Genomic DNA, 17,818 nt, shown 5'->3' with positions numbered 1-17,818 from the left:
CCTATATTGTAGTTATCCTACAAAATATAGTGTTTATTTAGCTACGTATTTATAATGTGTTACTTTGAATCTTATTGTATAAAACGTTATTTATCAATATAAAGATTTGAGTAGCTTAATTCAAAGTTCTAAAATATTTTTATTGTTAAAAAATAGATAGTTTTTCTTTCTACTTTTATAAGGTTTTTGTATTATTTTTTTCTTTTTTCTATAAACTTCAATATTGTTTTAGCCAAATAGATAGAAAATCCACAACAAAAATATTGGGGCCCCATAATTTAGGGAAGCAAAGGCTTTACTAGCCATCCTTGAGTCGCTCCTAATCTCCCAACAGATGGCAATATAAGTAGTGTGTCGGGTCATCTTACCGATCATACTTCTTGGCTTAGTTTCCCACCATTCCTCAAGTATACTCCTCAGGTGTGCTACCCGTTATCCCCCATGGTGCACCAAAATAATTCCATACATTTTTGCCTATATTACTGGGGAAATTTGAAGAGCATATTCCTTGTGAATATATTATGAAAATTGCTGTTAATTTTGTGATTTAATATCCAAACTAAAATTATTATTGAATATTCGCCAGGGGTGGACGTATTACGGTTCAGTACTTCGATATCTTGTATATCAATTGTTCATACCAAATACCGTACTCAAGTAGTTCGGTACGGTTCGGTATTTTCCTATTTGGTTCGGTACGATTCGGTATCACACCGTCCCCTGTCTAACATGACAAGAAGTGGCACTGGCCACTGATGATTCGGTGAAGCTGTTCATCCATGGAACAGCGCATGAACATTTCATGAAGTTCCTACTTAGAATCCCAAGCCTAAGGGATGTAAAACTGAGAGAAGATTATAACTATCCGGCGCCAGAGAATGACATAAGTACAGAAATGAGGTAGCACTAAACAGACGCCATATTTGTGATTGATGCAACGAACAAATAATATTGTACAAATTTCCAATATTTAATTGTCCTTGGTTTATTCCTAATCGATGCAAGGAAGAGATACTGTTATGCAACTTTCCAGTACCCAATTCATAGAGTATATTCCTGGGGTAGTGTAAGAAATGGGAATAGTTAAATAATTCGGTATTTCGGTATCGAAATATTGAAACCTCAATAACGAAGGCCGTATCTAAATATCAAAAAATTAATCGAATTATACTGAAATACCGAATAAATCGATACCGAAATACCGAGTTAATTTGATCCGGTTCGGAATTCGATTTTTCGAATTTTATGCCCACCCCTAATATTCGCCATATATTTTTGTGATAATTCTTTAAAAAATTAAAAATCAACAATACTAAATCAAAATCTTTCAAAATCGTACCAAACCGACCAATCAACACCATATCGATCCATTCCCAAGTAGTTAGACAAGGAGCATATTTTCATAATTTAATGGATGAGTACTAATGGATGTTAAATTCTAATAACACGAGAAGAATATTAAAAAGTCCTCGAGTTGAGCTTACATAATAGTTTCTACATTTCTAGTAAGGTTTTTAAAAGATTTTAATATTAAAAGATTTTAATTTTAAAGTGATTTGAGAACGTATCCTCATTTAAAAAAAAAAAAAAAAAAGGTAAAAAAGTTTATAAGCACATAAAAACTAACTATAAATACCCAAAATAAAATAGATTATTAGATTAAAAAGAAACCAACTGCACATTTGACCGGTCAGTCAAAATAATTGATTGTTAAAAACAACATAGAAAAGAGCTAAATCAAAAACCGGAGACAATATTTATATATGAGAAAGAACTGTTGATAAAACATATTATTTGTAAATTCTCGACTAATTTTTCGGTATTACAGTTATCAATAGATTACATAAATGAAATCTAATCTTTTTTGGTGGTAAAGAAATAATTCTTGGAGTTTGGATTGTGAATTTCCTACTATTCCTCTCTTTGCCTAATAAAGCAACAAACAATAAAGATGAATTCTATTAGTGGGGTCTGAAAAGGATAAAATATACGCAGACCTTACTCTTATCCTGAAATCCTGAAAGGATAGAAACAATAGATTCGTAACAACAACAGAAACCCTGAATTGATAGAGATAATAGATCCGTAACAATAACAGAAAATCATGAAGTGATAGAGACAATAAATTCGTAACAATAACAGAAATTACAGAAATAATATTAATATTATAAAATACAGTAAATAAATGTAAACGCCTTACACATTTTTCCATTTTTGCTTAATAAAGCATGTACTAATAATTAAACATTTTTCCATTTTTAATTAATAATTTCAAAACTATCTCAGTAGTGTCAGTTCTGCCTGTTCTTATATCATCTTAAAACCTTCGATCAATGGAGACTTTTTTACCAAATCCAAACATCTAAAAATGAAATTATTTTTGTTGAAACCAGACCCTTTTGCTTAATCAATGGATCTGTCAACTTCTGCTTCTTTTTCATCTTCTTCATCGTCTTCTTGGTTTTCCGGCATAGTTCGTGGCCGTTCCGCTAGGGTCAAGATGTCTAATAAAAATCCGGCCGCCGCAGCCGGCGGTGCTGACAGTGTCTCCGGTGCTGGTCCTATTACTGGGAAAAAGCAGTTCCGCGGTGTAATGTTTAAGTATGGTCCTAAGGCAATTCAGGTCTGTGTTTGAGTTTTCAAAGTTCTCTATTTTCTTGTGAAATTTGGACTTTGCTAATAATTTGCTATTAATTGAAAAAAACAATGATTTTTGTTTTTGGGTTTGTTAAGCATTATGGTATATCATGTATGGGAAAGATTTTGCTTTAGCTTACTGTATTTAATGGAAAATTACTCATGAAGTATGGTTCTAAGCAAATTTAGGTATACTGAGTTTCTAGGTGCTCTAATTTGTTGTGGAAGTTCAACTAAGCAAATCAATTTGCTTTTTGGAGTTCTTGACCTTAGTTCATTAGCATATCAAGAAGGTAGATTGGTAATTAACCCTAAGTTGATTAGTGTTAATTAACTAACCTTTAGTTCTTTTAGTTGGATTAATGATTCTGACAACTATATAGGCATGGAGGACCTTATAAAAAAAACATTTCTTGGGGAATGGGTGGAGAGTTAGACTTGGCATTCAAAGATTAATGAAACAACATATATTCTTGTTTGCAGGGAAGTTACTTATGTTGAGTTGGTTAACAATATCATTACACGTTGTGAGTTAAGAATCTGAGCTTTGTGTGTGCTAAGGATTGTGGTGTGTGGGAAATTGTGCTTTAGCTACTGTTCATTGCAACAAACTATGCCTCAATTCCAAACTAGTTGGGGTCGGCTGTATGAATCATCAATTCTGTTTAGTTCCGTTTGGACGAGTTCATACCAGTACTTAAGAATTTGTGATTCTCTGACTCTAGAGGTTCGCAACATTTTGAATTATATTGGGAAAAAATTTCAGATAGTAGTTAACTGCATTGGATCTGGGAGTTTCCAGTTCCATGGAAAAGATTCAGCTTTTGAGTTTTGGGGAGGTTAGGGAGGGTTATGGGGAAGTAGTTAGACTATTGTAATTCCTAATGCAGTACTTCATAGTTCATACCATACCTTTCAGATTCAGTGAAATGTGCCATTTTTCGATTCTATTGACCAAACGTTAAACTTGGTAGCGGGTCAATGCTATGAGCATATGATGTTGGGAGAATCCACAAAATTTGCCTCTCTTTTGCAGATTCATCTATCATTTTGTTGATTAAATGAGATACAATCCATTGGTAAATCTGAGGGTGTTGACCACAAGTGCGAGCCCCTTTTGGGGGCAGACATAGCATGTCATATATTAGATTGTACGAGGAGTTCATCATTGAGTTTACAAGAAATTAAAAATCCTTATATACCGAGGTGCCTTTTAATGGGAAAACATCGGATACCCATTTGGCCGAAAGATATAATAGCTAGAACCATAAAGGGCAAGATGGAAGTTATACATTAACACCCAGTGTTTTTTAAAGGCGAAAAGTACAAAAAAAGCGACAAGGTTCACAAAGCTTGAAGTGAAAAGTAAGAAGTGAAGAGCAAATTTCTATGCAACGAAGCGCACAATTTACCGAAAATAAAAAATTATCAAACATATAAGAATTTTGTACTACAATATGCAAATTGTAATTACAATAACTAATTTCACTATCCAACATTTAGTAATGCCGATATAAATCCAACTCCTCGGTTTTGCAACTTAAAGAACCAAACTCTTCTCGTTGGGACCATTTTGCGCATCATTGTTTGAAGCGCACACTTCTCTAGAGCGCATTACTTCATCCGTGAAGCGATAACTCCTAGCTTCGCATTGCTTCATCGTTTTAAGCGTCAGAGCGATGTCTTTTTGTAATACTAAACACAAGATGATACAATATGCATTCTCAATATCCATTTTGCTCCATCTGAATCCATTTCATCCCCACACTCAATAAAGCCTTAGGTTCCTACTGCCAAAGGCTTGACCTAATGGTCAATAAAGCTAGAATGGACCATGAGAGACTACAGTTTAAATTCTAATAGAGCAAAAAAATTTAGGTGATTTCTTCTCATATGTCTAAACTTTGATGGACAGAGCTACCAGATGCATCTCCTGTGTGAAGTAGTAGGTATGGAGTACACGAGTTGGCCTGAACACCACCGTTATTTAGTGTAATGACAAATTAGGTTCTCTTATGCTAGGAACTCTCGATGTTTTATACTGGTATGTAAATCTCTAAATAAACTAGAAGAATCTTGGAAAACATCATATCGAATGGAAGTATACCAATTGATTAAGCCTTAATTCCAACTAGTTGGTAGTGGCTGCAAATTTATCTTGTGCATTAGTTGTGTTTTATTCATCGGTAACTCCATAGATTTCGAGACAACTTCTCTCCACACGATTTTAGGTCTACATTGACCCCCTTTAACACAATAATCATCATGGTTTTACAATCATGGTCATGGACCGGTGTATTTGGTATTCTACCTATGACATGGCATAACTATCTCGGACAACCTTCTCTCATTTTATCCTTTACATGTGCTACTTGTATTCGTTATGTGATTATTTATTCTTTTGTTTAATGTTTTATGGCTGCACATCCATCTTCACATTCATATTTCTACAACATCTTGTGGATATGTTAATGGTAGTTGCCGTTTAGAAACAAAAACTTCGGGCCAACAAGTGGTAGAGTTGCAATGACATATAACAAAAAAAAGAATTGCAATGTGTTGCAAAGAGAGAAAGGGAGAGAGAGAGAGAGAGAGTGAGGGGAGTGTTGTCGGGGGGAGTTTGATGATCTCCAAGTGAGGCGTATTATTAGGAGAAAAGTATAACTCCAGTTTGAAGAAGAGTATCCTTGTAGGATAGAGACAGAATGTGTCCTACATCAGATGTGAACAAGGAGAAGAAACGAAAAGAAAATTCTTATCTTCCGATGCGCTTTTTAGTAGTCAAACTAGTGAGACCCATTCGATCAAAACAGATGATACCCACGGGCATAAAGACCAGAAACATTGCATGTTAATTGTGGGCCCATAAAGAAAAGTGAACGAACAGTGTGTTAAGCTGAAAATTTAATAACAGAAGTTGTTTACTTGAACATCATTCGACAATTGAGCTAAGAAGTGTCTAAATCTGACATTTGTGCACGAGTGTCTCTTCATGATCATTCGACAATTGAGCTAAGTGTCTAAATCTGACATTTGTGCACGAGTGTCTCTTCATGACTGTATTTGCTTTGTGAAGACATCTTGAGTTACTTCTACAGATGATGGGTTTTTTGCTATTTACCTTTTTGCTTGCACATCCATGCATAGAGAAAGGTTCTTACAATCAGGTCATAAATTTCTATCTTGTTATTGTCAATATTGGTTGTTGAACTGGTTCTACTCAGTGTTTGAAAAAGCGAGCGCTTCGTCGCTTTAAGCGAGAGGCGGCGCGAGGCGACGACCCATTGCTTTTCTGACCCTGAAGCGAATCGATTTACAAAAGCGAGCGCTTCAATACTTGAAGCAAGAAGCGACGTAGAAAAGCGAAGCGAAAAAAGCGATCGGTTTATTCAAATGGGTCAATTGCTTTTTAAAAAAAGATTGGGTCTTTTTTTATTATACAAAACATAGACTCCAACCCAAAGTGAAGACATTTCTGCTTCTTCTTCCATCGAGTATCGACTGTTGCTGCTAGGGTTCGCTGCTCCAGCCTCCATGTAATTTTTCTTCCTTCTTTTTTTTCTTCTTTCTTCTTTCTTCTTCTTCTCCTTTTTTTCTCTCTTCTTTCTTCTTCTTCCGGTCGAGGCGTCGACTGCTGCTCACTGCTAGAGCAAGCAACAGTCTTTTTTTTCTTTCTTTCCTTTTATTCTTCTTATATAGCCTTTATTTATTAATTTGTGTGTATTTCAGTTTATAAACTTAATTATTATATTTTGAAATGTTGTTTCTTTGCTGATTTTAGTATATTAAACTTAATTATTATATTTTATTTTTCAATTTTTTTTCTTTTTCTTTGAAATATTACTGATTTCAGTTATTAAATTTAATTTAATTAAGGTGTTGCTGATTTCAGTTTTATATATATATATATATTCAGTTTGTTCTTATATATATATTTTCAGTTTGTTCATTATGTTTGTTTTTCTTATATCTTAATAGGGATTAAAAATGTTCTAAAGTTCGAAAGAGAAAGACCCGGCTTGGCGATATGGCGATAAAGTTAATGAGAAGAATAATACAAATGTTATATGCAAGTTCTGCAACAAGATTACAAGGGGGAAATTTATCGCTTTAAATTCCATCTTATTGGTGGCGATAAAAACGTCAAAAGTTGTCCGAAATGCCCGCCGGAGGTGAGGGAGGAAATAAAGAATTTTGTTGAGAACAACAACAACAACAACAACAAACCCAGTGCAATCCCACACGTGGGATCTGGGGAGGGTAAAAGAACTAAAATATCAAACGAGTCATCAACCATTTGTGACCAATCTTGATGATGATGATGATGATATGGAAAGAAGGTGAAGCTGTTAATTTGTCACTTCAAACAAAACGGCGAATAGATGCAATCTCTTTAAGCCATGGATTGACGGGTATGAGTAGGACTAAAGGTCCTATAGATTGTTATTTCCCAAAGAAGCCAGAAGCAAAGAGCGGTGGAAAAGACTTACAAAAATTGCCAAGAACATTTTAAGGGATCACGTAGTTAAAGCTTTTGCACGATGGGTCTATGATGCAGGGCTCCCCTTCAATTGTGTCAACTATACTGACACTTTTGGAGACTTTATTGAGGCTGTTGGTCAATATGGACCTGGAATGAAGCCCCCCACTTATCATGAAATCGTAGGTCCTTATCTAAATAAGGAAGAAAAGGAGACCAATAAAATTGTGGAGGAACATAAAGTTGTATGGAATAAGTATGGATGCTCCATTATGATGGATAAGTGGACGGCAAGAATTGGGAAAATGATTATTAATGTGTTGGTAAATTTTTCCAAGGGAAGTTTGTTTCTTGAGTCTATTGATGCTAGCGACGCGTCCACTGACCACATCAAAATGTTTGCCTTGTTTCAGAACATTATTGAAAAGATTGGCACAAGCCATGTTGTTCAAGTGGTCACTGATAATGCGAGTGAAAATATTAAAGCGGGTGGTATGGTGCAAGGAGCGTATTTTCTTTGTGAAGACATCTTGCGTGCAGCTTCTTTCCCTCCTGCTTTCTTTGCCCAGTTTCCATACCACCCGCTTTAATATTTTTACTCGCATTATCAGTGACCACTTGAACAACATTGCTTGGATCAATCTTTTCAATGATGTTCTGAAACAAGGCGAACATTTTATTGTGGTCAGTGGACGCGTCGCTAGCATCAATAGACTCAAGAAACAAACTTCCCTTGGGAGAATTTACCGACACATTAATAATCATTTTCCCAGTTCCTGTCGTCCACTTATCCATCATAATGGAGCATCCATACTTGTTCCATACAACTTTATGTTTCTCCATAATTTTATTGGTCTCATTTTCTTCCTTATTTAGATAAGGACCTATGATTTCATGATAAGTGAGGGGCTTCATTCCAGGTTCATATTGACCAACGGCCTCAATAAAGTCTCCAAAAGTGCCAGTATAGTTGACACAATTGAATGGTAGCCCTGCATTATAGACCCATCGTGCAAAAGCTTTAATTGCACGATCCCTTAAAATGTCCTTGGCAATTTCTTGCAAATCTTTTCCACCGCTCTTTGCTTCTGGCTTCTTTGGGAAATAACAATCTATAGGACTTTTAGTCCTACTCGTACCCATTGATCCATTGCTTGAAGAGATTGCATCTCTTTCCCGTTTTGTTGGAAGTGACAAATTAGCAGCGTCACCTTCTTCCATATCATCATCAAGATTGGTCACAAATAGTTAATGACTCATTTGATGTTTTAGCTCTTTCTTCTCATCAAAATTCTTTATTTCCTCCCTCACCTCCGGCGGGCATTTCGGACAACTTGTGACATTTCTATCTGTCACGACCCAAACCGATGGGCACCCGGTACCTTACTCAACCGAGTACCAACGTAACGTATCTTTCTTATTACATCATCATATACACGTGACATACTGGTCTAATAGGCCAACATGATCATTTATAAACTCTAAACATAGACCGACAAGGCCATACAAGTATGCGTATACATGACATCTGTCTACAAGCCTCTAAGAGTACATAAGTATCATAAAGGTCGGGACTGAGCCCCGCCATACCAATCAATACATGTCCTAATTATACTGACCAAATAAGTAACTCCGGAGCAAATGGAGCGCACCAACATTTTTCGCTGAGCTGATAGCCTACTTGGAGGACTCTCGACCTGTCTATCGGGACCTGCGAGCATGAAACGCAGCGTTCCCAGGCAAAAGGGACGTCAGTACAAATAATGTACCGAGTATGTAAGGCACATTAATAAGTACATAACAGACATGGAAGAAATATAGAGTAAATGACTCAACCTGTAAGTCTGGATAACTCGGTAAATCATGAAATACTTAGTGTCATGCATATGCGTATGAATGTCATGTCGTGCATAGGTACATGTTTCATAACATCATCAGGCCTCTGAGGGCATCCCATCATATCATCTTGGCCATTGTGGGCAAAATCATCAACGTATACCAGCTGATCAGGTGGTGGTGCGTATATAACGCGTAACCTTTTCCCATATCCCATATACATATAATATACATATATACGCGTATATAACGCCATCTGGTCATGGGTCAATGTAAATGAATGCAATGCATGAGAAGTACGTCAATAAAATCTTTCGGAGTGTTATAAGACCATTTTGCCTTTGATTAATATCATGAAATAAACTTTATCAACTTACGTATTTTCTGAGACCCATGAACAGATGATAAAATAATATGACACGTGGGGAATCAAGAACATAAGCATCTCTAATATTTTTATGAATAGAGTCATGTATGGAAATTGTGCATTTTCTCGTTTCATTTGTGTCGTATGGATCATGCCAAAAGAAATAAGGGATAGCCTTAACATACCTGAGTCGATTCTCTTGAGAAAGATTACACCGTACTCCCTTAATATTGCAAAATTTCACAATAGTAACATAAATCCAACGCCTACTAATTGCTCCACCGTGGTAATTTGGTACTGGGGTATGAAAGTACTATGATTTTTTTCAATTATGGTCTACTGCAAGTTCCTTATGGAAAGAACAATTAGTTTGCATCTCCTGGAATTTTTAAGAGACTAAAATGAAGCCAAATGGTCTCAAATCTTAAAGTGAGCTTGAATGGAATGTGGGCCCACTTCAAGTGGTGACTAACCACATCTTCAAAATTTTGACATCTTGCAAGACCTTTTAAGAGTCATATTATTGTTAAGGGGGTGGCTGCCACGTTTAGGACCCTTAAGCCTTATCCCCAAAGTCTTAATTAATTACTCACTAATCCTTAATTAACTAGTTAATCTCCCACTAATCAATAATTAACCAATTATCCACATGATTAAGAATTATCCCAAATTACTTAAAATATTGCTCATTTTTAGCATACCTTATACACCTCACTATCATGGCCATGTGGTACTTTGTATGGTACTAGTCCATAAATACCGGGTATTTTAGCTCGGGCCATATTTTATCCCAAAATGTCAAACTTCGACGAAATTTATTTTCTTCGATTTGCTTACCCTCTCACCTTTACGAATTTACTTATGCCTTGTTTGAAATATTATAATACTTGTAACCTCAAAATAATCTCATTCCCGAGCTTGCGTCGATTAACTTTACGACGAAACCTTAACGTCCGAAAATGCGGGATGTAACATCTCATTCCCGAGCTTTCATCAATTCACTTATGGCATACTTTCATGTACGAAAACATGGGGTGTAACACTATCGCCACCAATAAGATGGAATTTAAAGCGATAAATTCTCCCCGTGGTAATCTTGTTACAAAACTTGCATATAACATTTGTACTATTCTTCTCATTAACTTTATCACCAAGCTGGGTCTTTCTCTTTCAAACTTTGAGACATTTTAAATCCCTATTAAGATATAAGAAAATCAAACATAATGAAATATAACATATATATTATAACTGGAATCAGCAACACCTTATTAAATTTAATAACTCAAATCAGTAACATTTCAAAGAAAAAGGAAAAAAACTGAAAACAATATAATAATTAAGTTTAATATACTGAAATCAGTTTCAAAACGTAATAATTAAGTTTAGAAACTGAAATACACACAAAAATTAATAAATAAAGGCTAAATAATAAGAAAAAAAAGACTGCTGCCTGCCCAAGCAGTGAGCAGCAGTCGACGCCTCGACGGGAAGAAGAGAGAAGAAAAGAAGAAGGAAGAAAAATGACCTGGAGGCTGGAGCAGCAAACCCTAGCAGCAGCAGCAGCAGTCGATGCTCGATGGAAGAAGAAGAAGAAATGTCTTCGCTTTTGGTTGGGGTCTATGTTTGTATAATAAAAAAAAGACCCAATCTTTTTTTTAAATTTAAAATTGACCCATTTAAATGAAGTGATCGCTTTTTTCGCTTCGCTTCGTATTGAAGCGCTCGCTTTTGTAAATCGATTCGCTTCAGGGTCAGAAAAGTGATGGGTCGCGACGAAGCTCTCGCTTTTTCAATCACTGTCTCTAAAGCAGTCTGGATTTGCTCACGTTAATCCTTCAACATTTATTTGTGCTCATAACTGGTCCTTCTAGCCAGTGGAGTGTTATTTCCATCAAACATTATCTTGACTGGAACATGTTTTTTATATAGGGACACAGATCATAACTCGAGGGAAGATTATGACCAATCAAGAATTAAACCTAAAACAATCAAACACAAAATACAGAACCAAACTGCCTTATGTTGCTATTTTTCTCCTCGAATCCCTTTTCTCAATAAGTTAGAGGTTTCTGTCCTTCTATTGCCTGTCAAATTGAAGAATGCACAGTGGAGAAACATTCTGATCATTCCCCTTCTCCACCTAAAGCTTGGCAGCTTGCTAAAAGACAATGTGTAGGGAACAGAGGGAAAAATTTTCAATTTAAGCAAGTAATTATAGAATCAAAAACTTCAAGGACTTCCAATGCCATTTACTCTTATGTACTCAATTCTCTAACATGATGCCTTCAATTTCTTGCAGGTTGCTTTTAAAACGGGTGATTATAAACAACAGGTCATTTTCATAGGTGGACTAACGGATGGATTTTTAGCTACTGAGTAAGTATCTTGTTATATTGGTTTAAACATCCCTCTCACCCATCTACCCTCTCTTCCTCTTTTCTCATTCCCTTCTCCATGTTTTGTTTTCTTTTTTCACTTTTTTGTTCATAGTCTGGATTAAGGGTGTTCAAAATATATTGAAGATCTTTCTTTTCGAACTGGCTTATCAAAGAAAGAAAAAATGATTTTCTTTTCGAACTGTTCCTTATTTGACTTGGCTCAATTCAAATGACTTGTCGAAGATTTTGCATTTTCCATAATCATGAATTTATTGGACTGAGGTCCTCAGCGATTACCTTGAAATTCTTTTTCTGCAACCTATTCCCCAAAACTGTATTTAAATCTGCTGCTACTTGCCCTTGGTCCTTTTGACTTTTCCTTTTCTAATGTGGTTCTGCCTTTGTCTTCTTTTTTTTTTTTTTTTTTTTTGGGGGGGGGGGGGGGGGGTTCTGAGGGTATAGTTAATAGTGACCGTTCTGCAATACACATAACAAATTATTTTATCTGTATGCTTATATTGGTTCGAACAAGAGTTGGAGTCCTTTCTACAAGGCTGAACGCGCACACAAAAAAGAAGATAAAGGAACCAAAAATAAAGAGAATGAAAGTTAATGACGTTAAATCCACAAAGCTCTCCCACGTCAAGCAGCAAAATCATCAAATATACTCTTGATAGCCCTTTCTACTTCTTTTGTCTTTTGTGGTTATTAAACTTGATGATCTCCATTATTGCAGTTACTTGGAGCCTCTGGCTATTGCTTTGGATAAAGAAAAATGGTCATTGGTTCAGTTTCTACTTTCATCATCTTATAGTGGATATGGAACGTCAAGCTTGAGAAAAGTAAAAATCTCTGCCTCCTCTTTCCACGTATATTCAAACTGTTCTCACTGATATGTAGAGTACTAGATCTGATATGTAGATTCTTGACATGCTTATTAGGTTATTCCATCATTGATCATGTACTGTGAAAGGTAAATGTTACAATCTCTCTCAACTCATTTAGGCCATAGAAAGAAGAAAAATAAAGGGCAGCCCGGTGAACAAAGCATCTTGCATTTACGCAGGTCCATAGAAACATGTTCTTATATATGCCTTCCCCTGAAAACAATAAAGACTTTTAAAGAAGGAAAAGCTTAAATTGTGCAATCCTGTTCCAGAAAAACTTAAGTTTGTGCAATTTCAAGGATGTCTTGTACAGCCGGAAGACATCATAATTCAGTGCAAATTTGCTCGTGGTTTGTTTTTCAGAAGTTTTGATACCGAAACTTGTTTGAAGTTCCTTAATCATAAAGGATTTATGATGGGTAAGGGCTTGACACAGTTTTAAGGTCAAAAGGATATAGAAGGAGCTGGACTAGAGACAATTTACTCTGTTTGCAAGGCTGGAAATCAAAGAGAAATTATGTTTGAGAAAAAGGAATAGATCACATAATAACTCCTATATCTCTCGGACATGGAACTTAAGCTAAGATTTGCTTCAAATGATTTTAAGGCAGTTGCTTTGGGATCTTTACTCGCTGAAGTTTTTAATGAATTGAAAATGTTGGAATGGTGTTTGTAGTTGTTAAGGTTTGAGGAACACTAATTGGAAATTCCTGTTGGATTGTTTAAACCCCCATACAGCTCCATCTTCATCTAAATTAGTGCTTTAACATGGCTATCACCCTCACTTTCCTATACTTGTCATATAACTGGAAAGGTTGCTGCCAGTTCTTCTATATACTCTCATTCAGAAGTGCATGGAACTTGACCAAAAGATGTTATTCTCCTTCAAATGATTAAATTCAGCATGTTGGTCAGTGGCAATTTTTTGAACAATAGATCATAAATTATAAATTAGGCCCTCTTGGAAGAGGGGGAACACAAGGTTGGGATAAATGGTATGAGAACAAACCTCTATCCCATTCCCCACCACCAAAAAAAAAAAAAAAAAGGAAAGAAGGAAGAATGATCTACAACAGCACAAGGCTTACATATGATTCTATACCAAGCACCCAAGGTTGTGGCCTATTGGTCAATGAAGTGGGAAGAGAACCACGAGGTTTCAGGTTCAAATCCCATCGGAGGCAAAAATCACTAGGTGATTTCTTTCTATCTTCCTAAACCTCGGTAAGCGGAGTTACCTAGTACCTGTGCTGGTGGGAGGTAGCAGGTACCTGGTGGAATAGTCGAGGTGTACAAGCTGGCCCGAACACCATCGTCATAAAAAATAATGATTTTGTACCAATTTATGGTGTCATATATATACCTATAAAACGTTAAACCTTGCATGCCCCTATATGTTTTACACAAATGTCAAGCCTCATTTCTTGTGAAATTGTCGTGTCCCAGATCTGCTTTTGTATTAATGATTATTTTCCTATTTTAGTCTTCATTTTGGTTTTCAAAAGAGCATGTTCTTATGTCTATGTTTGACGTCCTAACACTTGTGCATTCAAAATATTGCGTTTATATATTTACCACACTCAATAATGTTTCCTGTTTTGGGAGCATAAACCTTTGGATCTGCTTGTTTAGAGCTATTCCTCTTTTTGCTTGTGTTTGTGAGCTTAACTTCCTTCTACCTCCGTGAATTTCTAAAGGACGCAACGGAGCTTGATCGGTTGATAAGTTACTTGATAAACAAGGAAGATTCTGAAGGTGTGGTACTACTTGGGCACAGCACTGGCTGTCAGGTAGGTATTTATTTCATTGAATGGACAAATCGAACATTTGATGCTACTCCAGTAAAAAAAGCATGTAATATCATTATGCACGAAACATGAGGATAGAGGAAACTGACTTTCTCCATTTGTATACAGGATATAGTGTATTACATGCGCACAAATGCTGCATGCTCCAGAGCAGTACGTGCAGCCATATTGCAGGTAATACCTGCTTAAAAATTGTAGTTTAAGTTGCCTCTTTTGATACAAATAAGTTCAGTACATGCTTCCTACCATTTTAGCTGAATGTGCTAACTTACTGTACCTCAATGCTCATGATAGCACATGCAATGGATATGGTCCTTTGAGCTCTAATGGTTTATCCAAATCTCCGTCTTTCTTTAGTGAGGAGAAATTTGTAAAACGGACAAGATTTTGCCTCTTAGATATCTTTATTACTTCATACCTGATATGTGACTCTTGCAGTTACTGGTGAATGACCTACATTTAGTTCGAATGGAGTTAAGGCGGTCTTCAAAGTCATATGCTGTTTGAGTTTTGCAGTTAATGTGTATGTGTGTGCGTGGGGGGGGGGGGGGGTGATGAAAATATAATGGTGAGACGGGAAGGAGGAAAATATAATTGTTGCGGTCAGTTACTGGCGTTTAACTGACATTCAATTATGAGAGTTCAGGTGCTTTTCTTCTGAGAGAGAATCAAGCTGGCAGTGTAATCTTATCTTGAGAGATCAGTCTTAAGCGTGGTGAATATGGAGACAGCGTTTGGAATAGTATCTGTGTTCTCATAGCTACTATTATGCGGCCAACTTTATGTAATCTGGGTATTGTGCTGCTTTCAGCATCAACCATAATGTTCTTTTGGCTTTTCAGGCTCCAGTTAGCGATCGAGAATACAAAGCCACTCTTCCTGATACTGCTTCTATGATTGATTTGGCCTCAAACATGATAAGTGAAGGTCGTGAATCAGAGTTAATGCCAAGGAAGGCAAATCCAGATGCCCCAATTACTGCATTTAGGTAAGGACGATGGTGTAGTCCAGTTACTTTCCCGTATACTGCACTCTACCACTTCATGATCATGGTTTCTACTGAATCTTAATTCAAAGGAGGTCAACTACAACAACTACGAAAAATCCAGTGTAATCCCACGGGGGAGGGTAGTATGTACGGAGACCTTATCCCTACCTTGTGGAGGTAGAGAGTTGGTTTCCGATAGACCTTAGGCTCAGGAAAAGCATAGTCACAGCATAGTTGAAAAGAAAAAAAGAAAAAAAGAAAAAAAAAGGTCAATTATATGCATTAAAAAGCACGCTCCAAGTTAGTTTATTACAATTACGAAGTTATGATAATGAACAATAATTATCAAATAAAAACCGTGAATTAATTGCAATAAAGACACCTTTCCCTTCTATTCGTTCAACTGGAATTTTATAATAAGGCAAGATATTGAGGATGACGTGGAAAATGCCTCACAATGAAGAGGTCCTTCAGAAACTTTTAGCGGAGTTCTTCCACTGAGGCATAAGTGGATTCTCTGGCATATACGATATCAGAAAAGAAGGCCATCATAGATATGATAGAGGTCTGAACAAGAAGTTGGATTTCTTGTTTGGAATCTCAAGTCTTTGCTTACTCTTTTCTACACATGGTTGCCTTCCTAATAATGATGTTTTTGACAGATATCACTCACTTTGCGCATACAATGGCGAGGACGACTTGTTCAGTTCTGACTTTAGTGATGACCAGCTGAAGCAAAGACTTGGGCACATGTCTAACACTCCTTGTCAGGTTGAGAACAAAGTCCCTTCAATTTTCAAAAGCTAATTTTCCTTTTAGTTTACTCTGTAGAAAGACTTTAGTTTAGGTCCGAGCAATTTTTGTTACTTTTTAAGCGTGTTACATGGCAAAAGAAAGAAACAGACATGGTGAATTTCCTGGATAAAATGTCCCTTTTGACATTTTCCACATAGGCCTAGAAATTTCAATCTGTTTACAAGGACAAAATGGCAGGTTCTGATTCTCACCTATTCTCTGCAGGTTATATTTTCCATGGGTGACGAGTACGTTCCAGATTATGTTGATAAGAAAGCGTTGGTTGATAGGCAAGCACAAAACCTTTTGCAGACCTTTTTGTGTGTTCTTGTTCTTATACATTTGTCCTCACGGTTACTTGACCATAGTTGCCTATGCATTTTGAACTTGGTGCAGATTGTGTAGAGCAATGGGTGGTGCTGAAAAAGTTGAAATTGAACATGGGAACCATTCTCTATCTAACAGAGTTGCTGAAGCTGTTGAAGCCATAATGAGCTTCGTCAAGCGAGAAGGTCCGAGCGGGTGGGATGATCCATGGAACTAAACGGGTTGATCCTGCAACTTCAATGAATTATATTTTGCCTTTACATTCTTTATTTCTATGTATCCTATCAGTTACATGTACACTTCAGAATGAGGAAAAGTATAATATTGTCTTTACCTAGTGAATGGTAGTCTAGAAGAACGTATCATTTTTTTCCATTCTTTGTCATGAATTTTGGAATTGATTTTTCGCAAGATTGGAAATTAGCAATGGAGATTGAATATTTATCCTTCTATTGGAGATAATGCTGGATTCTTAGATTTGAATATTTCATGGTAAAAGGTTGTTCTGTCTTGTATATTTATTCTGGAAAGAGAGCACAATTGTACTTTAATTATTTGACATGTACATTTGATTGGTAGTTTACTATTTGTTGTGTCTAGTTTCTAGCTTGGATACCTTCCGTGTAAAGGGATAGTTTTTAAGGGATCGTTTGGCTTATGAACTAGTTATACTAGGATTACAACAACAATACCAACAAATCCAAGTAGGATTTGGGGAGGGTAGTGAGCACGCAGACTTTACCCCTACCTTGAGAAGATAGAGAGGTTGTTTCCGATATGCTAGGGTTACAATGCGAGGATTATACTACGATAATTAAATAATAAAATAGGATTATTTAGTGAACGTTTTTTTTTTTTGGTAGATGTTGTTTATCGGAGTAAAACTTGAATATATGGTGTACATTGTACAATATAAAATATGTATTAGGTTCTTTACACTAGATAAGCTTGGATAAATTTTTATTTTATATTTAACTTTGACCTTAGAGTAAAATAAAAGAAGAGCTTCTTAACCCCTCCCTAGTAATTCCCCACATTTTGGTGGGTATTATCATATACCCACTTTTGGGGTCACCATTGAAGTTATCCGCATATTGCACAAAATTTTGTAAAGTGTACTCGTTCGGATCTGAAGTAGTTCAATCTCTTCAATGCTACTTCAGAAATTAGATATGAAGTTCTTCTATCTTTCAAATGCAACTTCAGAAATTCGAATCTGAAATAGTTCAATCTCTTCAATGCAACTTCAGAAATCAAATCAGAAGTTCTTTTATCGTTCAAATGCAACTTCAGAAATTTGAATCTTTAGTGGTTC

The 17,818-nt window shown here is 36.2% G+C and overlaps 1 protein-coding gene across 2 annotated transcripts; it reads left to right on the top strand.

Moving 5' to 3' along the window:
• Positions 1-2,276: 2,276 nt before the first annotated feature.
• LOC104102621 (UPF0613 protein PB24D3.06c) lies at positions 2,277-16,953 on the top strand. Of its 2 annotated transcripts, none has more exons than XM_009610382.4 (9): positions 2,277-2,623; positions 11,620-11,696; positions 12,435-12,540; positions 14,283-14,375; positions 14,502-14,567; positions 15,236-15,381; positions 16,044-16,152; positions 16,402-16,466; positions 16,573-16,953. In XM_009610382.4, the coding sequence occupies exons 1-9, from the start codon at positions 2,411-2,413 to the stop codon at positions 16,718-16,720; spliced, it is 1,023 nt and encodes a 340-aa protein (XP_009608677.1). In that variant the 5' UTR covers positions 2,277-2,410; the 3' UTR covers positions 16,721-16,953. The 2 variants fall into 2 exon arrangements, with proteins under 2 accessions (XP_009608677.1, XP_070042272.1); XM_070186171.1 differs by lacking the exon at positions 2,277-2,623 and adding an exon at positions 10,790-10,929.
• The last annotated feature ends 865 nt before the right edge of the window (positions 16,954-17,818 follow it).

The sequence above is a fragment of the Nicotiana tomentosiformis genome, chromosome 9, assembly GCF_000390325.3.
Source record: "Nicotiana tomentosiformis chromosome 9, ASM39032v3, whole genome shotgun sequence".
NCBI lineage: Eukaryota > Viridiplantae > Streptophyta > Magnoliopsida > Solanales > Solanaceae > Nicotiana > Nicotiana tomentosiformis.
Note: the sequence above shows the minus strand (reverse complement) of the source record. Positions and strands in the feature narration are given on the sequence as shown.